At 38.4% G+C, this 24,365-nt stretch overlaps 2 protein-coding genes across 2 annotated transcripts; both read left to right on the top strand.

Moving 5' to 3' along the window:
- Positions 1-541: 541 nt before the first annotated feature.
- Positions 542-9,716, top strand: LOC311077060 (coagulation factor X-like). The gene is given in 9 exon segments (XM_084105626.1): positions 542-1,270; positions 1,467-1,627; positions 2,939-2,963; positions 3,042-3,155; positions 3,234-3,365; positions 4,747-5,009; positions 5,115-5,232; positions 9,038-9,567; positions 9,570-9,716. Coding segments are annotated over 9 exon segments (1,476 nt in total). The 5' UTR covers positions 542-1,209; the 3' UTR covers positions 9,642-9,716.
- A 2,910-nt stretch (positions 9,717-12,626) lies between these two features.
- Positions 12,627-24,096, top strand: LOC311077071 (coagulation factor X-like). The gene is made up of 8 exons (XM_084105636.1): positions 12,627-13,642; positions 13,839-13,999; positions 15,387-15,411; positions 15,490-15,603; positions 15,682-15,813; positions 19,576-19,820; positions 19,927-20,044; positions 21,952-24,096. The coding sequence occupies exons 1-8, from the start codon at positions 13,582-13,584 to the stop codon at positions 22,569-22,571; spliced, it is 1,476 nt and encodes a 491-aa protein (XP_083961762.1). The 5' UTR covers positions 12,627-13,581; the 3' UTR covers positions 22,572-24,096.
- Positions 24,097-24,365: the final 269 nt, after the last annotated feature.

Raw genomic sequence — 24,365 nt, 5'->3', positions numbered from 1 at the left:
TAGTGGAGATGAGTGGTACCCGGTGGGGTCTTCTGCTGTTGTAGCCCATCCGCCTCAAGGCTGTGCGTGTTGTGGCTTCACAAATGCTTTGCTGCATACCTCGGTTGTAACGAGTGGTTATTTCAGTCAAAGTTGCTCTTTTATCAGCTTGAATCAGTCGGCCCATTCTCCTCTGACCTCTAGCATCAACAAGGCATTTTCGCCCACAGGACTGCCGCATACTGGATGTTTTTCCCTTTTCACACCATTCTTTGTAAACCCTAGAAATGGTTGTGCTTGAAAATCCCAGTAACTGAGCAGATTGTGAAATACTCAGACCGGCCCGTCTGGCACCAACAACCATGCCACGCTCAAAATTGCTAAAATCACCTTTCTTTCCCATTCTGACATTTATTTTGGAGTTCAGGAGATTGTCTTGACCAGGACCACACCCCTAAATGCATTGAAGCAACTGCCATGTGATTGGTTGATTAGATAATTGTATTAATGAGAAATTGAACAGGTGTTCCTAATAATCATTTAGGTGAGTGTATGTAAACCTACTAACATCCATTACCATAATTGTTGGAATGACTGATCATGAGAGGAAAAAAATGTAAGTTTCAGTCGCACAACATCGTTTAATGGAAATGCCGTCATTTCACAATAGTTTTTTAGCGACATTTAAAAAATATCGCAAAAGTTTTGCGCAAATCTGTAATGGAAATGCAGATACTGACATTATTGAGACATATTGCCTCAGTCATAATGAAAGGGAAGTTGTGCTGGTGTTTTCTCTTCTATTGTGTCGTATATCCAAGTGAAACACTTCAGGAACAAGAACAAATGTGGGCGGGGCTTGATTGTGTCTGGTTTGCTATTGGCTGATCTCATGTGAGTGACAGGTTGTAGAACCCGCCCTCGTCATCAGAGAAGAGAAGAGATGCTGCAAGAGGAACTTATTCTGATTCAAGATTACTAAAACACCCATAAATCATTATTGCACTTATCCAGTCTCATTTGTGTTTGTTTGGAGAACGTGAGGATTCCTACAACTCTCTGGTTCCATGATCTCTAAACTGAAACCTCACACACGTCGAGTGTGTAAACGACTGAGTTTCTCCTCCCTCTGTTCCTCTCTCTCCCTCCCAGCGCTCAGTTCATTGACCTTCTCTCTGCTTTCTGAACGATCCTCTCTAACGTGAAAGAGCTAAACGCTGACGACCGACCATGTCTTGGGTCTACTGGAACTTTCTGTGCTTGTTTCTAGTGCACGGCCTGTGCTCGGAAGGTGAGTGTCGCCTCGAATCTGACAAACTGAAGCTTCAGAACGACTGATTTCTCTGTTCCTGTCATTCTTTAAGACTCAGTCAATGTCAGAGGGGTTTTAACTGTGCTTTGGGTTTTTTCACAACACTCCTCTACTAGTCTCTGGAGGAGGGAGGCTTTGGTGTTGATAATGATGATGAAGTCATGTGTTTTTCCAGTCTTCCTTCGCCCTCGAGATGCTAGTCAGATCCTGATCCGCCGACGGCGCGCAAACTCCCTGTTCGAGGAGATTAAGAAGGGCAACATGGAGCGCGAGTGCATTGAGGAGCCCTGTAGTTACGAGGAGGCCAGAGAAATCTTCGAGGATGTTAAAAAGACGGTCTGTTTGTTCAGTTCTTCACTGGAATCTTCCAAGAAATCAATTTTCCACTTTTAGGCCCAAAATACGCAAGACACTGATAGACACTATTCCCTCAGTGTTCACATCATTTGAGAAAAATATTTATATTAATATCCCAGCTAATAAAAATATGTTCTAGGAACATTTTGATAACATTCACAGTAAACCCTAACGCTCAAAATAATGAATTGGTTTTGAGTAGAGCCAACTTAAATTATACAAATTAGTTTCATCAAATGAACTTTTATGAGTATTTAGAACTTTCTTTTTCTTTTGAGTTCACAAAACTGACACATTTTAAGTAAGTTGAATTGTTTCATTGTTTTGAGTTCTATGAACTTGTTAGACAAACTAGACAAACTTAAATTTAAAGTCGAAACTGGGCTGGGATTTATATTTCCCAGCATGCTTTGCCATGACACTTAAAAGCTGTAATTGCTATAAAATAGTAAATGCTATAATTAAGTGTTATATAATGCTTTTATATAATGTTATATAATATTTTTGTGCCAGATTAATGTTAAGTGCGGAGATTTAGTAGAGTTTAATCTTTTGTAACGCTAAGCATAATAATGTATGAATAATGTTTAGAACTGCTGTACATTAATCAAGTGCTATGCTGTGCTATTGTTATCAAAGCATTGTGTCACCAATTAGCAAGGTAGCTTTTTTTAATTAGCTAGTTAAAGCTAGCACATTTTCCACTACTAAAAATATTTAAGTTGAGATTACATGAAAATTAAGTTGTGTATAAATTAGCTTACTCAAATGTTTCAAGTTAAAAGCAATTAAAATGTATGATTACCAAATAAAAATCTGCAAGTTCTGCTTACTTAAACGTTAAATTTCTTAACTTAATTTTTATGTAACTGATTACCTCAAATTATTTGAGTTTTGCCAACTTATTCTGGTTTACAGTGTTCCCATTAAGTTATTAAAGTGTTATTTCTATAAGTTTCACTTTATCATTCTTCAAACATTATGGGAACGTTACTTTGAATGTTCTCTGAACGTTCTGAAACAAGTAGTAACATTTAAAAAAGTTAGATGAACGTCTAAGTAATTTGAGAACGTTATTAAAAATTAAAATGCCAGTATTTTCACTATGATTTCCCCCATGACAGAGTTGAACTATTGACTTCCATGACTAAAGACCGTGATACGCCACTGAGTCTGAATGACATGCCAATGAAACACCAACACGCCACTAAATGCTTCTGGTGTGCATTAAATGAAGGTTGACTTCATCTGACGGATGTGTTGTTGTTGTTCTTCTCTTTTCTCTCTCAGAATGAGTTCTGGCACGTGTATTACGGTGAGTGCCTGTAACGATCCTGCGCTTCAGTTTGGTTTTAATGGTAAAGTCTTGATCCCAGCGGTTGTGTTTCTACAGATGGAGACGCGTGTTTGTCTCAGCCGTGTTTCAATGGTGGCGAGTGCAAAGATGCGATCGGGCCGTACACGTGTTTCTGTCAGCAAGGGTTTAAGGGCTACAACTGTGAGATCGGTAAAGAGCCTCACGATGCTCAGTAATCACACAACAGACCCTCAGACCAGCGGCGCTGAACACTGTGTTTCTCTGCAGCGATTCCTGCGCTCTGCGAGAGTCAAAACGGAGGCTGTGAACATTTCTGCAGGGTGAAGGAGAAAACCGCTGTGTGTTCGTGTGCCAGAGGCTACGAGCTGGGCGATAACGGGAAGTCGTGCCACTCCCATGGTAAATGATGTTTTGATGTGAGCGAGACGTTTATCCGCCGATTATCTTCCAGTTTCATCCTTCCCTTGGGTCATTTTGATCCGGAATTGGTTTAAAAAAATAATAATAATTGAGTGTTCATCAGAGGGGTCCAAGACCCCAGGACTTTTGTTGCATTTGAACCACAAATACCCCCCAAAAATTATGGTTTTGTGGTTGTAAAAAGTAACGAATCCTTCATTCACGAGTCAATTTGACCCCCTTAGGAATGAATGGAATGTGAGGAATGCTTCAGTACACATAGAAACATGCTCAAAATTCTAACTAAAAATGCTAAAATTTTACCATAAAATTATCTTGTAATGTGTATCTTATTGCACACTGAAGAGAAACTGGCTTTAGTCAGAATTGCGAGATATAAAGTCAGAATAGCGTGAAATAAAGTGGCAATTGCGCCTTATAAAGTCAGAATTGCGAGATAAAAAGTCAGAATTGCGTGAAATAAAGTCGCAATTGCGTGATATAAAGTCAGAATTAAGTGAAATAAAGTCGCAATTGCATGTTAAAAAGTCAGAATTGCAAGATATAAAGTCGGAATTGCATGAAATAAAGTTGCAATTGCGTCTTATAAAGTCAGAATTGCGAGATATAAAGTCAGAATTGCGTGAAATAAAGTTACAATTGCGTGATATAAAGTCAGAATTGCGTGAAATAAAGTCCCAATTGCGTGTTAAAAAGTCAGAATTGCGAGATATAAAGTCAGAATTGTGTGAAATAAAGTCGCAAATCCATCTTATAAAGTCAGAATTCTGACTTTTTAACTCCCAATTGCGTATTATAAAGTCAGAATTGCGAGATATAAACATGCAATTCTGAGGAAAAAAGTCAGAATTTCAAGTATATTTCTCGCAATTGCGAGTTTATATATTTAATAATTCTGACTCTATAACACACAATTGCGACTTTATATCACGCAATTTTGACTTTATAACCTGCAATTGTGACTTCATATCACATAATTCAGAGATAAAAAGTCAGAATTGTGAGATTAAAAAGTCGCAATTACCTTTTTTATTTTTCACTTTGTGGCGGAAACAAGCTTCCAAAGCAAAGACACCCAATGTAAGATATTTAGAGCTGAATTAAAAGGTTTATGCATAAAATTGTGAGTTATTTTGAATTTAAGTTAAAAGAACGTGAGGAATGTGCTTAAATTACTCTTTATTTATTGATTAAATCTAGTAATTTATATATATATAAAAATAAAAAAAAGCTTTCTGGACGAAAAAAAAGTAAAAAAAAAGGTATAATTTTCAGGCTTCGGGTCATTTTGACCCACGAGGGAAGGATTTGTTGCAGGACGCGAGGGAAGGAAGAGGGTTAAATAACCCTTTGGTTTCAGATCCTTTCAAATGCGGCGTCGTTCATCCCCAGAAGACCAGAAGCATCTTCATGCTAATGCCAAACATCTCCAACTCTGAGAACCAGGAGGAGACCGCCGGAAACGCCACAATCCCGCCGGTTAACGAGACGGTCATGTTCGGCCTCGACGAGCAGTCCATTGTAAAGGAGGAGCCGGTTTTACCCGAATCATCTTCAGGAAAGATAAGATGTGGTGGACTGGTCAACGGTGTGGAATGTCCTCCTGGAGAATGTCCGTGGCAGGTACAGACACACACACACGGGCTCTTCTTGTGCATGATATTTAATTGAGGTTTTGGAGACATGCCAGTTTTAGCCTGTTATTGCTGACGTGGGACGTTCTCTCAGGCTCTTCTCATTAATGAAGACAACATCGGCTTCTGTGGCGGCACCATCCTGAACCAGCACTTCATTCTGTCGGCCGCTCACTGTATGAACCAGTCGCTCTCCACCAGGGTGGTTTTAGGTACGGCCTTTTATAAACTTCTTAAACTTCAACATTTGTGTCAAAACTGAAATATTTTCATGCACATTTGATGCACAGAATAGCTGAATGATATTCTTCAAATTAACAGCAGTATTGTTTGTTTTTTGCTGTTTTTTCTCCTTTTTTAAAAACTTTTATTACATTAATTCAAATAAATGTTCTTTATTTATATCAACAGTCCCATTTAGAACTTTTACCATCCATGCAATCTTTCTTCACTCTTAAAAATAAAGGATCCAAAAAGGGGGTTTTCGCAACCATTTCTGGTTCCCCAAAGAACAGTTCTTAAAGTCCCACTGAAGTGTCTTGGAACACGCAGCTTTGTTTGATGCGTTGACGTAATTTCCACTGAAACAGGAAGCTAAGGGGGGACATATTGAATGGCCCCTCCCCCTTTTCAAACAGCCAATAGCGTTTAATTTAGCTCACAGACTGACAGCTCCATGGAAGCGAATCGAGCGCTGATGATACCAACATTATGAACCTGCAGACTCGGAGCCTGCTGCATCTACAGTCCCGCACCCAGAGTCCCGCATTCTCAGACCCCTCGTTTTTCGAGACAGCGCCTCCTGCTGTTCGGAAGATCGTATAACACCTAACATTACGTTGCAAGCATTAGGATGCAATATTACGGTCTCTTTTTATTTAAAGTTATCCAAATAAATATTTGCGTTCCCTGCTTAATGCATGTGGCAAAAAAAAAAAAAAAAAATCATTGTGTTTTCAAACTAACTAATTACCCAGTATTTATTTTTTTAACGTGGGTGTAATTGAAAGAAAATTACTGATGTAAGGGATACAAATACAGATTGAACTATCTTCTGAAAAAATATTATGTGATATTATATTGCTACAATGTTTTAGTTTGTTTTTGTACAATGTTTCAAATTCCATTTTTTCTTTCAGTTCAACCTATAATGGTCTAATTAAATTATACCATGCTAACATTACAAAACCTGTTTTTTGATATTTTGAATGTGAAGCAAAACTCAAATAATAGACAAAACACCAATAATAAACAATTCTGTACTTTATTTAACAATCACCTTGATCACCGTCATCTTGCTGTAAACAGGACAAAGCAAAGAAAAAAGGAAGAAAGAATTGTGTTAGTGACATTACTTTTCATCTTCAATTGCATTAAAAAAAACTCCTCATTTATAAGTCGCTTTGGATAAAAGCATCTGCTAAATGAATAAATGTAAAATGTAATGTAAATGCATAAGGTAAAATAATTACTTTCTGGTAGGCAAATGTTGCTTATTTTCTCATTCTTTTTGCAATCACCCTGTCAAATTCCTCAACTTCACTAAAATAAAAGATGAATGCCCTTGTCAAAAATATTGTGTGATAATAAATAATATTTTTATTGTTTTATTATTGTAAATGGCTGGCAACAACTTCATATCACAGTTAAATTAATATTGATCCATTTTAATACTTACGTTTTATAAGAACTAATTACCCTTGATGCATACAACTACGTGCTATGTGGTCATGTGGTCATGTGCAGCTCGTCAAATACTTTGATGCTGCACCGGATTTTTGCGTGTTGAGGTCAGATGTACTCCGGTACGAACTAAGAGCGCGGGTCTTTTGCCCCCTGGTTGCGTGGGCTTAACTGGGGCTACACAGATTTTTGACGGGGCTTTAGCGCCCCCTAGCCCCGGTGTAGCGCCGTGCTTGTTTAAGTAGTCTACATAAATTATATAAAGTAAAATAATTACTCCGGCATTAATTAATTCAATTTATAGTTTTAGGAGAAAAGGTCCGATAATTAAAACAGTCTACTTTAATGTCAACTAATTTTAATCAAATTTTTACAATGGCTTGTCTACAAAAAGTCCAAGGTTAAAGGCTAACGTTAGCTATCAAAATATTTTCGGGGGGAAAAAGGCGAAAAAACATACATTAACGGCTCAAATTTTGTTACAAACTATCTTCACAAATATTAAATAGACTATTCATATGTTGGTGTATCGATGAGCTATAGTAGTTTGATTAAAAAAGAAATCATTGAATAAAATTGACCATACTCACGTTTCGGCTTAAGTTCTTCAAATGTTTATCCGATCCAATTTGATAGGAGGCGCTGTCTCGAAAAACGAGGGGTCTGAGAATGCGGGACTCTGGGTGCGGGACTGTAGATGCAGCAGGCTCCGAGTCTGCAGCTTCATACTACTCGATGATACGCTGGATTCAACAGTAGAGATGTGAATAATCTCTAGCCATTTCATTCCTAACCAGCGTACAGTTGGAAAATTGGATAAAACTGGAGCGTTTGAGCAACCGAACACACGTGTCAACACTCGCTTCGGCCGGGTTGTGTTTATAGCAGAGGGGGCGGAGCTTTAGAGTCTAGAGAGCATTTGATTGGACAGGAGATGTGATGAGAAGCTGAAGTCCGCAGTGATGTCATAAAAATCCGTGATCCATTTTAGCGAAAGTGAGAGACTGTAAAAAATGCGTCATGAAGAAGAAAAAACATATATAGCCTAAGTGTCACTGGACTATAAGTCGCATTTATTTAGAAATTTATTTCACACAAAAAAAAACAATATTACGGACGGGACAGTTCTCAGGGACAGCGCTCTGAAAGCGGCACTAAGACTGCTTTAAAACTTTCACAGAGACCTCAAGCAGAAAGCACAAAGCCTGTCTTTAAATTTAATTTAATTTTGTATTAATTGTTTCTTAATTTTAATCAATGTTTCATCAACCAATTGCCTGGATTTAATAAATAAGTTTAAGTTTATATTAAATAAAATATAAATATAGTAGAAAATAGATAATCACGACACAGAGGTGCCGGCGCGTGAACTGGAGCTCGAAACTCAGTGTATAAGGGAGCCTACTCGCCTCACAGACCTGAGACGTATATAGAAAGCTTGAAATGTCTACTTTTAAACAGAACAATTCAAAATGAAAGAAAACAGACTGCTCTCTGCTTATGTAATTCGTATGAAATGTGCATTTCTGTCTGGCGCGTTCACTACTGCGAAGATCGCGAGTCAGCAACGTCAACTTCATCTTTGCAGCCGACACTGAAACAGAAAACACTCGTTTATTAAAATGTCTCCTGCTACATTTTACATATTCATGATCATTAATTTTGCCGGTTCATTGTGACAGCTTTTAGGTGCTTTATTGGCAGCGCCGCCCTTACATGTTACATGAACGCATCAGCACCGAAAACATGGAGATTTTTTTCTTTTGGGGGGCATTTTGTTTGTGTTCAGGCTTTCTCAGTTGTCTTTAGGTGCGATGTTACGAGGACGCTGCTAATAAAGTTGCGAGTAGGCCTAAACATTGGATTCACGTTTATTATTATATTTAAAAAATACCCCAGTTTATGCCGGTCGTATCATTTTATTTTGTTGTATTTATCCGCCACACCTTAAAGGCCGGTCCGTGAAAATATTGTCTGATATTAAACCGGTCCGTGGCGCAAAAAAAGTTTGGGGACCGCTGATTTATAGCATCAAATAAACGTGAATGAACATCAGAAGGTATGTTGTTTCAACCGTGGAAAGACGTCAGTACACTCCGTTTTTCAAGTTCAAATCCAACGATGTTAATCTACTAACTCTCCTGACTGCTTTGTCGGACAAAAATGGCGGACTCGGCGGATTATGATTGGTCAGATCGCCTGTCACAGGGTACACCTATTTACATGTTAGCATTTTGGCAGACGCTTTTATCTAACTTGCATTGCAGTCAAGGCACACATTTGCATTCGATCAGTTCTTTGGGTGTTTCATTAGCGTTTGTGTTTTTCTGTCAGGTGAGTATGACACGCTGGTCAAAGAGGGTCGTGAGGTCATCCACGACGTAGACGAGATTCTGATTCACAAGAACTTCGTGCCGGACACCTACCACAACGACATCGCCCTCATTAAGCTCAGCAAGCCCATCACATTCACCGACTTCATCATCCCCGCATGCCTCCCGGAGTATGACTTCGCGGAGCATGTGCTAATGGTCCAGGAGAACGGCATGGTTAGCGGCTTCGGTCGCGAGGGCGGGCTTCAGTCCACCGTCCTCCAGAAGCTAACGGTGCCGTACGTCGACCGCGCTACGTGCATCGAGTCCAGCCAGTTCCGGATCACCAAGAGCATGTTCTGCGCCGGATACGACCAGGAGGAGAAAGACGCGTGCCAGGGCGATAGCGGCGGCCCGCATGTGACGCGCTACAAGGACACGTGGTTCGTGACGGGCGTGGTGAGCTGGGGCCAGGGATGCGCACGCAAGGGCAAATACGGCATCTACACGCAGGTTTCCAAGTACATCCAGTGGATCCAGAACGCCATGGCTACAAGATGGGAGATTCAGTGAAACCCAAAGCAAAGCGAGAGCTGCTTCGGAAGACGCCTGTACAAAGAGTCTGACGCGAATATTTCCAGGTCGACGTGAATCAACAACGACAAGGTCTTAATTCATGTTGATGATTTATCCCAGCTAACGTTTTAAGTTATTAAAACGTTATTTCGGAATGTTCCCTGAAAATGTCCGGTTTTTTTTTTGCCATGCAAATGTTAAAAGAGTATAAAATCAAGATGCATTTACTGGAGAAGCAAAATGACTGAAGATATTAAAAGGGGTTGTTCACTTTAAAATTTAAATTAGCCCATGCTTTACTCATCCTCAAGTCATCCTAGGTGTATATGACATTCTTCTTTCTAAAAAAATAATCGTGGCTCTTCCAAGCTTTATAATGGCAGTGAATTGCAACCAACAGTATGAAGCTCAAAAAGTGCATCTATCCATGATAAAAGTGCATCTATCCATGATAAAAGTGCATCTGTCCATCATAAAAGTGCATCTGTCCATCATAAAGTGCATCTGTCCATCATAAAAGTGCATCTATCCATGATAAAAGTGCATCTATCCATGATAAAAGTGCATAAATCCATGATAAAAGTGCATCTATCATGATAAAAGTGCATCTGTCCATCATAAACGTGCATAAATCCATGATAAAAGTGCATCTATCCATAATAAACACACATAATCACTGTTATTCATAAAAAAGGTAAAGACGATCTAAATGTAGGCTCATATCGTCCAATTTCTCTATTAAACATAGATTATAAAATATATGCAAAAATCCTGGCCAATATATTAACTCCTCTAATGAATACAATAATGCACATCGATCAAACTGGCTTTATATCAAATAGATCCTCAACTTCTAATTTACGACGATTGTTTGATATTCTATACACTGACAGGAAAATTCACAGCGATCTAGCCATATTGACTCTCGTCGCTGAAAAGGCGTTTGATCAGATAGAGTGGGAATATCTGTTCGAAGTACTTAAACGACTTAATTTAGGTAAGAGGTTTGTAAAATGGATAAGACTCTTATATACAAATCATAAAGCACAAATTCATACAAATCGCAACTTATCTTCCTCATTTCATCTGATCAGAGGAACACGGCAAGGATGTCCCCTGTCGGCACAAATTTTAAGTTCAAATTTTAAGTTCTTAAAGGGGAAAAGATTCCCCTTTAAGGTTACCACTGATAAATTCACATACTTAGGCATAGAGGTTACAAAGCAACTTTCCTCTCTCATGCAATCTAACTTTCCACCTTTATTGGAACAACTTAAAAACAAAATTCAGTTTTGGAAAACCTTGCCAATGTCATTACTTGGGAGGATAAACGCCATCAAGATGATCTTTCTACCACAAGTACTATACTTGTTCCAAAATATTTTCTTAACAAAATCCTTTTTCAAGAAAATTGATTCAATTATTCAACCCTTTCTGTGGGATTACAAGACTCCAAGAATTAACAAAAAACATTTAACCAAATCTAAAACAAACGGAGGTCTATCCCTTCCAAATTTTATGATTTATTATTGGGCGTGCGCTTTTAAAAGTATAAACTCCTTCAACATCACTTCTAACACACTTCCCGCTTGGTTAGCTATTGAAATGGAAGACTGTGATCCATATTTACCTGCAGCCCTAGTACTTTCACCAACGCCGCTTGACAAACCAAAGGACGTTCAAAATCTGAAACCCTAAACCAAATTTTCTGAGATTTTAACAGAGGTATGTGTGTTGAACAACATTGAAGACAATGTTAGCATCTGTTAGATTTAATAGTAGGGGGAAAATGGATAAATTTGAGGTTTTTTACGCTATTTTCATCTTCCGGGTTTAAAATCTTCATCGTGTCCACGTCACAGCCTGTGATGTGGCAGAGCACTATAGTACTTTGATGACTCATCGGTGTCTCATAATTATTCATGACTGAGTTTTCTTATCCAATGAGAAGACATTGTCTCTTAATTATTCATGACACCACGTGGAAATTTCCAATGACAGACATGTCAAACTCATAGACTGGTCAAACTGTGATATCGCGTAGTAGATGCGAGAGGCAATGATGGGACGCGCGTTTGTTTTCGTGGTGCAATAGTTCCAGTGCGTCTTGTAATTAATGGTTGTAATTCATGAATGCTTTGGAATACAGACCTAAGGTTGGTCTCTTTTTTAGAAAAGACACAGCAGATTATTGCAGAAGGGAAAGCATGTACAAAATAATTTGGACTATTGGTATTTGGACTAACTAATATGGATTGCTAGAGAATCAAACCAAGTTAAGTTCCATATTTAAAGTTGATATCATCCGTAACATCCACAGAACCTTTGCATTGCACAAAAGGTTCTTTATAGTGGAAAAAGGTTCTTTAGATTATTAAAATGTTCTTCAGACTAAGAAAAAAACTGATCACTGAAAGGTTCTTTAGGGAACCAAAAATGGTTCTTCTGTGGAACCCCTTTTTGGAACCTTTATTTTTAAGATGTTAAAGGTTCTTCAAGGAACTATCGATGCCAATACAGAAACGTTATTTGTAAGAGTGTGAGATGAGCTTTGAAATAAAACAGTGATTGTGAGGCTTGTGTGTGTGTGCTTCTGTCACTCATGCGTGTTCGAGGGACGGTTAGACAGTCATTAACTGGAACTGCATTGATTTTCTAGTGCAGATGTTGCTCTGGTCTAATCATACACCAGACGTGACCCTGTGCGAGGCCAGACCTCATCTCTCCTGTGCATTTTGTGTACATTATATTAGTCTGATAAAACAAAGATAAGGTTTACATATTAACGGCCCAACTTCATCCCTGCGAACTAATTCATGAAACACTGAAAATCACCAGCTTTTTTAGATTATCAAACAATTGACTAAGAGGATGTTGTTCACTTGTTTTATCACCAGACAGAACCCTTTAAAATTAATCACTTGTTGTGTGGATAAAAGCATCAGCTCAATAAATACATGTAGGCTAAGTATGAATCACTAGTCGCTTTTCCATTACCCTTCAAATTGCGCAAATTGAAATTGCGAATTGAAAATATGGCCAATGGAAACACGTCAATTTCGCAAAAACTCCCATTTATCGCAATGAATACTGGATACAGGAATACTAGATTCTAAACCACTAAGAAATGCCACAATCAAGATCTTGAAGCAGAAATGAGGGAGAAACACCCAGAAACTCCTCATACGAGCCGCTCTCAGTATAAGAGTCTGTCCTTGCCATTAAAGCTTGTATAACACACCTACGACTCCTTACATTAATAATAATGGCTAGTGCGGCGGCTGAGATATATGTAAACCTACTAACATCCGTTGCCATAATTGTTGGAATGACTGATCACGAGAGGAAAAAATGTAAGTTTCAGTCGCACAACATCGTTTAATGGAAACGTCGTCATTTCACAATAGTTTTTTATCGACATTTAAAAAATATCGCAAAAGTGTTGCACAAATCTGTAATGGAAATGCAGATACTGACATTATTGAGACATACTGCCTCAGTCATCATGAAAGTGAAGTTGTGCTGGTGTTTTCTCCTCTATTGTGTCGTATATCCGAGTGAAACGCTTCTGGAACAAGAACAAATGTGGGCGGGGCTTGATTGTGTCTGTGGGGAATTGATTGGATGGTTGTGGTTTGCTATTGGCTGATCTCATGTGAGTGACAGGTTGTAGCCCCGCCCTCGTCATCAGAGAAGAGAAGAGATGCTGCAAGAGGAACTTATTCTGATTCAAGATTACTAAAACACCAATAAATCATTATTGCGCTTCTCCAATCTCATTTGTGTTTGTTTGGAGAACGTGAGGATTCCCACAGCTCTCTCTGGTTCCATGATCTCTAAACTGAAACCTCACACACGTCGAGTGTGTAAACGACTGAGTTTCTCCTCCCTCTGTTCCTCTCTCTCCCTCCCAGCGCTCAGTTCATTGACCTTCTCTCTGCTTTCTGAACGATCCTCTAACGTGAAAGAGCTAAACGCTGACGACCGACCATGTCTTGGGTCTACTGGAACTTTCTGTGCTTGTTTCTAGTGCACGGCCTGTGCTCGGAAGGTGAGTGTCGCCTCGAATCTGACAAACTGAAGCTTCAGAACGACTGATTTCTCTGTTCATGTCGTTCTTTAAGGCCCAGTCAATGTCAGAGGGGTTTTAACTGTGCTTGGGTTTATTTCACAACACTCCTCTGCTATCAGTCTCTGGAGGAGGGAGGCTTTGCTGTTGATAATGATGAAGTCATGTGTTTTTCCAGTCTTCCTTCGCCCTCGAGATGCTAGTCAGATCCTGATCCGCCGCCGGCGCGCAAACTCCATGTTCGAGGAGATGAAGAAGGGCAACATGGAGCGCGAGTGCGTCGAGGAGCGCTGCAGTTACGAGGAGGCCAGAGAAATCTTCGAGGATGTTAAAAAGACGGTCTGTTTGTTCAGTTCTTCACTGGAATCTTCCAAGAAATCAATTTTCCACTTTTAGGCCCAAAATACGCAAGACACTGATAGACACTATTCCCTCAGTGTTCACATCATTTGAGAAAATAAGTAAATTCACTCAGTTACTGTGCCACTTAAAATAATTAAATTGAAAATATTAATATTAATATCCCAGCTAATAAAAATATGTTCTAGGAACATTTTGATAACATTCACAGTAAACCCTAACGCTCAAAATAATGAATTGGTTTGAGTAGAGCCAACTTAAAATATACAAATTAGTTTCATCAAATTAACTTTTATGAGTATTTAGAACTTTCTTTTTCTTTTGAGTTCACAAAACTGACACATTTTAAGTAAGTTGAATTGTTTCATTGTTTTGAGTTCTATGAACTTGTTTCTTTTAATTTAGACAAACTTAAATTTAAAGTCGAAACTGGGCTGGGATTTCTATTTCCCAGCATGCTTTGCCATGCTTTGTTATATAATGCTTTTTTGTGCCAGATTAAGTGCGGAGATTTAGTCAAGTTTAATCTTTTTGTTACGCTAATTTAGAAGAGTTTCTCTTATATGGGTTTTTAGGGGGTTACCATCATGATGACGAGAGGAGCATAAGCATAATAATGTATGAAAAATGTTTAAAATTGCTGTACATTTATCAAGTGCTATGCTGTGCTAATGATATCAAAGCATTGTGTCACCAATTAGCAAGGTAGCTTTTTTTTAATTAGCTAGTTAAAGCTAGCACATTTTCCACTACTAAAAATATTTAAGTTGAGATTACATGAAAATTAAGTTGTGTATAAATTAGCTTACTCAAATATTTCAAGTTAAGAGCAATTAAAATGTATGATTACAAAATAAAAATCTGCAAGTTCTGCTTACTTAAACGTTAACTGATTACCTCAAATTATTTGAGTTTTGCCAACTTATTCTGGTTTACAGTGTTCCCATTAAGTTATTAAAGTGTTATTTCTATAAGTTTCACTTTATCATTCTTCAAACATTATGGGAACGTTACTTTTGAATGTTCTCTGAACGTTCTGAAACAAGTAGTAACATTTAAAAGAACGTTAGATGAACGTCTAATTAATTTGAGAACGTTATTAAAAATTAAAATGCCAGTATTTTCACTATGATTTCCCCCATGACAGAGTTGAACTATTGACTTCTGTTTGAACCATCTGAAGAAAATCGTTTAAACATATTTTAAAAATAACCACATGGACTGTAAAGACCGTGATACGCCACTGAGTCTGAATGACATGCCAATGAAACACCAACACGCCACTAAATGCTTCTGGTGTGCATTAAATGAAGGTTGACTTCATCTGACGGATGTGTTGTTGTTGTTCTTCTCTTTTCTCTCTCAGAATGAGTTCTGGCACGTGTATTACGGTGAGTGCCTGTAACGATCCTGCGCTTCAGTTTGGTTTTAATGGTAAAGTCTTGATCCCAGCGGTTGTGTTTCTACAGATGGAGACGCGTGTTTGTCTCAGCCGTGTTTCAATGGTGGCGAGTGCAAAGATGCGATCGGGCCGTACACGTGTTTCTGTCAGCAAGGGTTTAAGGGCTACAACTGTGAGATCGGTAAAGAGCCTCACGATGCTCAGTAATCACACAACAGACCCTCAGACCAGCGGCGCTGAACACTGTGTTTCTCCGCAGCGATTCCTGCGCTCTGCGAGAGTCAAAACGGAGGCTGTGAACATTTCTGCAGGGTGAAGGAGAAAACCGCTGTGTGTTCGTGTGCCAGAGGCTACGAGCTGGGCGATAACGGGAAGTCATGCCACTCTAATGGTAAATGATGTTCTGATGTGAGCGAGACGTTTATCCGCCGATTATCTTCCAGTTTCATCCTTCCCTTGGGTCATTTTGACCCGGAATTGGTTTAAAAAAATAATAATAATTGAGTGTTCATCAGAGGGGTCCAAGACCCCAGGACTTTGTCGCATTTGAACCACGAATACACACAAAAAAATGAATGGTTTCGAGAAGTTTTGTGGTTGTAAAAAGTTACGAATCCTTCACTCACGAGTCAATTTGACCCCCTTAGGAATGAATAGAATGCGAGGAATGCTTCAGTACACATAGAAACACCTAAAAATGCTAAAAATTCAAACTAAAAATGCTAAAACTTTACCAATAAATTATTGTATAATGTCTACATGTGTCTCTGAATGCACACTGAAGAGAAACTGGCTTTAGGACTGAGAGGAACAGCTCATTTACTCCATATAGAGATATAAGCCCATCTAGAGTCATCAAATATCATCTTATATTATTATTTTTTTCCACAAGAGGTCGGCAAAGTATGGAAACTTGTTTCCGCCACAGAATAAAACATTTTAAAAGATAATTGCGACTTTTTATCTCACAATTGCGAGTTTACATCTCACAATTCTGACTTTATTTCTCAGAATTGCGAGATATAAAGTCAGAATTGCAAGATATAAAGTCAGAATTGTGTGAAATAAAGTCAGAATTGCGAGATATAAAGTCAGAATTGCGTGAAATAAAGTCGCAATTGCGTGTTAAAAAGTCAGAATTGCGAGATATAAAGTCAGAATTGCATGAAATAAAGTCGAAATTGCGTGTTAAAAAGTCAGAATTGCGAGATTTAAAGTCAGAATTGCGTGAAATAAAGTCAGAATTGCATGTTAAAAAGTCAGAATTGCGAGATTTAAAGTCAGAATTGCGTGAAATAAAGTCGCAATTGTGTGTTAAAAAGTCAGAATTGCGAGATATAAAGACAGAATTGCATGAAATAAAGTCGCAATTGTGTGTTAAAAAGTCAGAATTGCGAGATATAAAGACAGAATTGCATGAAATAAAGTCGCAATTGTGTGTTAAAAAGTCAGAATTGCGAGATATAAAGTCAGAATTGCATGAAATAAAGTTGCAATTGTGTGTTAAAAAGTCAGAATTGCGAGATATAAAGTCAGAATTGCGAGAAATAAAGTCAGAATTGTGAGATATAAAGTCAGAATTGCATGAAATAAAGTCGCAATTGCGTGTTAAAAAGTCAGAATTGCGAGATATAAAGTCAGAATTGCGTGAAATAAAGTCGCAATTGTGTTAAAAAGTCAGAATTGTGAGATATAAAGTCAGAATTGCATGAAATAAAGTTGCAATTGTGTGTTAAAAAGTCAGAATTGCGTGAAATAAAGTCAGAATTGCGAGATATAAAGTCAGAATTGCGTGAAATAAAGTCAGAATTGCGAGATATAAAGTCAGAATTGCGTGAAATAAAGTCAGAATTGCGAGATATAAAGTCAGAATTGCGAGATATAAAGTCAGAATTGCGTGAAATAAAGTCGCAATTGTGTGTTAAAAAGTCAGAATTGCGAGATATAGTCAGAATTGCATGAAATAAAGTTGCAATTGTGTGTTAAAAAGTCAGAATTGCATGAAATAAAGTCGAAATTGCGTGTTAAAAAGTCAGAATTGCGAGATATAGTCAGAATTGCATGAAATAAAGTTGCAATTGTGTGTTAAAAAGTCAGAATTGCGAGATATAAAGTCAGAATTGCGAGAAATAAAGTCAGAATTGCGAGATATAAAGTCAGAATTGCATGAAATAAAGTCGCAATTGCGTGTTAAAAAGTCAGAATTGCGAGATTTAAAGTCAGAATTGCGTGAAATAAAGTCAGAATTGTGTGTTAAAAAGTCAGAATTGCGAGATTTAAAGTCAGAATTGCGTGAAATAAAGTCGCAATTGTGTGTTAAAAAGTCAGAATTGCGAGATATAAAGACAGAATTGCATGAAATAAAGTCGCAATTGTGTGTTAAAAAGTCAGAATTGCGAGATTTAAAGTCAGAATTGCGTGAAATAAAGTCGCAATTGTGTGTTAAAAAGTCAGAATTGCGAGATTTAAAGTCAGAATTGTGTGTTAAAAAGTCAGAATTGCGAGATTTAAAGTCAGAATTGCGTGAAATAAAGTCGCAATTGTGTGTTAAAAAGTCAGAATTGCGAGATATAAAGTCAGAATTGCATGAAATAAAGTCACAATTGTGTGTTAAAAAGTCAGAATTGCAAGATATAAAGTCAGAATTTCATGAAATAAAGTCGCAATTGTGTGTTAAAAAGTCAGAATTGCGAGATATAAAGTCAGAATTGCATGAAATAAAGTCGAAATTGCGTGTTAAAAAGTCAGAATTGCGAGATATAAAGTCAGAATTACATGAAATAAAGTTGCAATTGTGTGTTAAAAAGTCAGAATTGCGAGATATAAAGTCAGAATTGCGAGAAATAAAGTCAGAATTGTGAGATATAAAGTCAGAATTGCATGAAATAAAGTCGCAATTGCGTGTTAAAAAGTCAGAATTGCGAGATATAAAGTCAGAATTGCGTGAAATAAAGTCGCAATTGTGTGTTAAAAAGTCAGAATTGCGAGATATAAAGACAGAATTGCATGAAATAAAGTCGCAATTGTGTGTTAAAAAGTCAGAATTGCGAGATATAAAGTCAGAATTGCGAGAAATAAAGTCAGAATTGCGAGATATAAAGTCAGAATTGCATGAAATAAAGTCGCAATTGCGTGTTAAAAAGTCAGAATTGCGAGATTTAAAGTCAGAATTGTGTTAAAAAGTCAGAATTGCGAGATATAAAGTCAGAATTGCATGAAATAAAGTTGCAATTGTGTGTTAAAAAGTCAGAATTGCGTGAAATAAAGTCAGAATTGCGAGATATAAAGTCAGAATTGCGTGAAATAAAGTCAGAATTGCGAGATATAGTCAGAATTGCGTGAAATAAAGTCAGAATTGCGAGATATAAAGTCTGAATTGCGTGAAATAGTCGCAATTGCGTGTTAAAAAGTCAGAATTGCGTGTTAAAAAGTCAGAATTGCGAGATATAAAGTCAGAATTGCATCTTATAAAGTCAGAATTCTGACTTTTTTTCTGACTGACATCTTTTCACAGAATTGTGAGTTGTAAAGTCGAATTCTAAGGAAAAAAAAGACTGATGTTATTTTTTTACCTCAGAATAGTTTATATCTCACAATTGCGACTTTATATCATGCAATTCTGACTTTATATCTCCCAATTCTGAGAAAAAAAGTCAGAATTTCAAGTATATTTCTCGCAATTGCGAGTTTATATCTCATAATTCTGACTTTATAACACGCAATTGCGACTTTATATCACGCAATTTTGACTTAATAACACACAATTGCGACTTTATATCACGTAATTCTGAGATAAAAAGTCAGAATTGTGAGATTAAAAAGTCGCAATTACCTTTTTTATTTTTCACTCTGTGGCGGAAACAAGCTTCCATAGCAAAGACACCCAATGTAAGATATTTAGAGCTGAATTAAAAGGTTTATGCATGAAATTGTGAGTTATTTTGAATTTAAGCTGAAAGAATGTGAGGAATGTGCTTAAATTACTATTTATTTATTGATTAAATCTAGTAATTTATATTTTAAAAATAAAATAAGCTTTCTGGACGAAAAAAAAGGTATAATTTTTGGGCTTCGGGTCATTTTGACCGGCGAGGGAAGGATTTGTTGCAGGACGCAAGGGAAGGAAGAGGGTTAAATAACCCTTTGGTTTCAGATCCTTTCAAATGCGGCGTCGTTCATCCCCAGAAGACCAGAAGCATCTTCATGCTAATGCCAAACATCTCCAACTCTGAGAACCAAGCGGGAAACGCCACAATCCCGCCGGTTAACGAGACGGTCATGTTCGGCCTCGACGAGCAGTCCATTGTAAAGGAGGAGGCGGTTTTACCCGAATCATCTTCAGGAAAGACGAGAATCGTCAACGGTGTGGAATGCCCTCCTGGAGAATGTCCGTGGCAGGTACAGACACACACACACGGGCTCTTCTTGTGCATGATATTTAATTGAGGTTTTGGAGACATGCCAGTTTTAGTCTGTTATTGCTGACGTGGGACGTTTCTCTCAGGCTCTTCTCATTAATGAAGACAACATCGGCTTCTGTGGCGGCACCATCCTGAACCAGCACTTCATTCTGTCGGCCGCTCACTGTATGAACCAGTCGCTCTCCACCAGGGTGGTTTTAGGTACGGCCTTTTATAAACTTCTTAAACTTCAACATTTGTGTCAAAACTGAAATATTTTCATGCACATTTGATGCACAGAATAGCTGAATGATATTCTTCAAATTAACAGCAGTATTGTTTGTTTTTTGCTGTTTTTTCTCCTTTCTTAAAAACTTTTATTACATTAATTCAAATAAATGTTCTTTATTTATATCAACGGTCCCATTTAGAACTTTTACCATCCATGGAATCTTTCTTCACTCTTAAAAATAAAGGTTCCAAAAAGGGGGTTTTCGCAACCATTTCTGGTTCCCCAAAGAACCTTACGGGATCAGTTCTTAAAGTCCCACTGAAGTGTCTTTGTTTGATGCATTGATGTAATTTCCACTGAAACAGGAAGCTAAGGCAGGACATATTGAATGGCCCCTCCCCCTTTTCAAATAGCCAATAGCGTTTAGTTTAGCTCACAGACTGACAGCTCCATGGAAGCGAATCGAACGCTGATGATACACTGGATTCAACATTAGAGATGTGAATAAACTCTAGCCATTTCATTCCTAACCAGCGTACAGTTGGAAAACGGGACAAAACTGGAGCGTTTGTAGCCTGGCTAACGTCAGACCTCGTCTCATTGAGACGTGGTCTGGGAACCACATGTTCATTTTCTCGTATTTGAGGCGTGGTTTACGAATGCCCAGAGCCGTTTATTGGGCGCTACGAATCAAATGTGCCTGTACGTAGCTCATAGCCAGTCGTTTCAATTATACCAGATGACGTATGTAGAGCGACAGAAATTCGACGAGGAAGAAGACGATGGGTCAGAGATTTATGTACACGATGGCGTTCAGCGACTATTGCCGTTTGTGCAATAATAATAATAATAATAACTTCGCGTCTGCTGCCATGTTGGATCCATAGATATAAACAAACTGCTTCGGTGTGTCGCATAGACGTCGTCATCGTCTTGCTGCTCCCCGTTCTGTGATTGGTCCCCTCGCTGAGGCGAAAATCTGGTCCCTGGAATCCAGGCTGCCTAGCAGCGTGAATAAAATCGCACTGCGCGCAAGGCAGCATGGGGAAACCCAGGCTAGAGCGTTTGAGTAACCGAACACACATCTCTGACCCATATTCCTCTGTGACGCGTCAACGCTCGCTTCGGCCGGGTGGTGTTTATAGCAGAGGGGGCGGAGCTCTAGATTCTAGAGAGCATTTGATTGGATACAAGATGTGATAAGATGCTGAAGTCCGCAGTGATGTCATAAAAATCCGTGATCCATTTTAGCGAAAGTGAGAGACTGTAAGTTTTGAATGCTCTTAAATGCTAATTTTGTCATTGTTTTGGAACACACCAGCAAAGTTACTGTTGCTACGTCCGACAAGCCACGCCGCTCTCACACACACGTTCTCACGCAGTGAACAATACACCATGGAGCAGAGAGGACACTGACAACACACTAACAGACAGGACAGACCAGCTTACTTTTGATATCAAACAAAGTCTCAACTTTCAAATTTGGTCATTTTTAAAGAAATATAAACATTAAATACCGTTTTGTGGCTCTTTAATGTGTCTGACAGATCGCCTCAGTTAAAGCTGCTCGTGAACCGATCATCTCTTCCTTCTAGTTCATTTATAGCATCAAATAAATGTGAATGAACATCAGAAGGTATGTTGTTTCAACTGTGGAAAGGTTTTTCAAGTTCAAATCCACCGCCGTTAATCTACTAACTCTCCTGACTGCTTTGTCGGACAAAAATGGCGGATTCGGCGGATTATGATTGGTCAGATCGCCTGTCACAGGGTACACCCTATTTACATGTTAGCATTTTGGAAGGCGCTTTTATCTAACTTGCATTGCAATCAAGGCACACATTTGCATTCGATCAGTTCTTGGGCGTTTTCATTAGCGTTTGTGTCTTTCTGTCAGGTGAGTATGACACGCTGGTCAAAGAGGGTCGCGAGGTCATGCACGACGTAGACGAGATTCTGATCCACAAGAACTTCATGCCGGGAACCTACCACAACGACATCGCCCTCATTAAGCTCAGCAAGCCCATCACATTCACCGACTTCATCATCCCCGCATGCCTCCCGGAGTATGACTTCGCGGAGCGTGTGCTAATGGTCCAGGAGAACGGCATGGTTAGCGGCTTCGGTCGCGTGCGCGAGGGCGGGCTTCAGTCCACCGTCCTCCAGAAGCTAACGGTGCCTTACGTCGACCGCGCTAAGTGCATCGAGTCCAGCCAGTTCCGGATCACCAACCGCATGTTCTGCGCCGGATACGACCAGGAGGAGAAAGACGCGTGCCAGGGCGATAGCGGCGGCCCGCATGTGACGCGCTACAAGGACACGTGGTTTGTGACGGGCGTGGTGAGCTGGGGCGAGGGATGCGCACGCAAGGGCAAGTACGGCATCTACACGCAGGTTTCCAAGTACATCCAGTGGATCCAGAACGCCATGGCTAAAGTCATGCCAAAGATGGGAGCTTCGGAGAAACCCAAAGCAAAGCGAGAGCTGCTTCGGAAGACGCCTGTACGAAGAGTCTGATGCGAATCTATCTGAGTCGACGTGAATCAACAACGACATGTTCTTAATTCATGTTGATGATTTATCCCAGCTAACAAAAACATATTCTAAGAATGATTTGCTAACGTTCCCATAAAGTTATTAAAACGTTATTTCTGAATGTTCCCTGAAAATGTACGGGTTTCTTTTAGCCATGCAAATGTTAAAAGAGTATAAGAGCATTTACTGGAGAAGCAAAATGACTGAAGATATTAAAGGAGTAGTTCACTTTAAAATTAAAATTATCCCATGATTTACTCGCCCTCAAGTCATCCTAGGTGTATATGACATTCTTTTTCCTAAAAAAATAATCGTGGCTCTTCCAAGCTTTATAATGGCAGTGAATTGCAACCAACAGTATGAAGCTCAAAAAAGTGCATCTGTCCATCATAAAAGTGCATCTATCCATCATAAAAGTGCATCTATCCATCATAAAAGTGCATCTATCCATGATAAAAGTGCATCTATCCATCATAAAAGTGCATCTGTCCATCATAAAAGTGCATCTATCCATGATAAAAGTGCATCTATCCATGATAAAAGTGCATCTATCCATGATAAAAGTGCATCTATCATGATAAAAGTGCATCTGTCCATCATAAAAGTGCATCTGTCCATCATAAAAGTGCATCTATCCATGATAAAAGTGCATCTATCCATGATAAAAGTGCATCTGTCCATGATAAAAGTGCATCTATCCATGATAAAAGTGCATCTATCCATGATAAAAGTGCATCTATCCATGATAAAAGTGCATCTGTCCATGATAAAAGTGCATCTATCCATGATAAAAGTGCATCTGTCCATCATAAAAGTGCATCTGTCCATCATAAAAGTGCATCTATCCATGATAAAAGTGCATCTATCCATCATAAAAGTGCATCTGTCCATCATAAAGTGCTCCACAGGCTCCGGGGGGTTAATAAAGGCCTTCTGAAGCGAAGCTGTGTGTCTGAAAGAAGAATGCTACACCTAATGATGACTTGAGGGCGAGTAAATCATGGGCTAATTTTCATTTTAAAAAGAACTACTCCTTTAAGGGAACATGTTCCATTTCATGACATTATGGGAGTTACTTTTTAATGTTCTCTGAGTAGTAACATTTAAAAAACGTTCAATGAACGATTGTTTTTGTGATAACGTTTTGAGAACATTATTAAAGAGCTCATAACTTTGAACAAGCGTTCTGTTAATGTTACGGGAAGAACGTTTGTTCATAATCTTGTCAGGAGGTTCTGAAAACAGAAAACCATTTTTGTCTTCATAATCCTTCATTTTTCATATAAATGTAACTTACTCCAATCAAATCATCATTGATGAATCAAATTCAATCAAATCATCATTGATGAAATATCTAATATCTAATATCTAATATATATAGAATATAATATCTCTAGTTAAATCTTGTCACATTATGGAGGTAATGCGATTTGTCAATGCTGTTTCATGTTGACTCTCATCCAAATGAGATTTACAGTTTTAATAAAGAACACAGTTGATTTTATAAGCTGTCTCTGTCATATTCTTATCGTATAAAGTTTCCTGACAAGAATTAAAGTTCAACAATCTCAACTTGTTTCCTTTTGGCATGACCTTTTGTTTGTTTTGTTTGAGTTTTACCTTCTTCCCAAATTGATAACTTTTTTATTTCATCAATTCAAATACATTAGACAAATCAATTGGATAAAGACATTACATTAAATTGAGCTTACTAACATCAGTGTATGTGGAGGCTCTGGACACGCTGACAAACACACAGATGAAGAGTTCAGAGGT

Source organism: Abramis brama (genome assembly GCF_963993115.1).
Source record: "Abramis brama genome assembly, chromosome: 2".
Classification (NCBI taxonomy): Eukaryota; Metazoa; Chordata; class Actinopteri; order Cypriniformes; family Leuciscidae; genus Abramis; species Abramis brama.
Note: the sequence above shows the minus strand (reverse complement) of the source record. Positions and strands in the feature narration are given on the sequence as shown.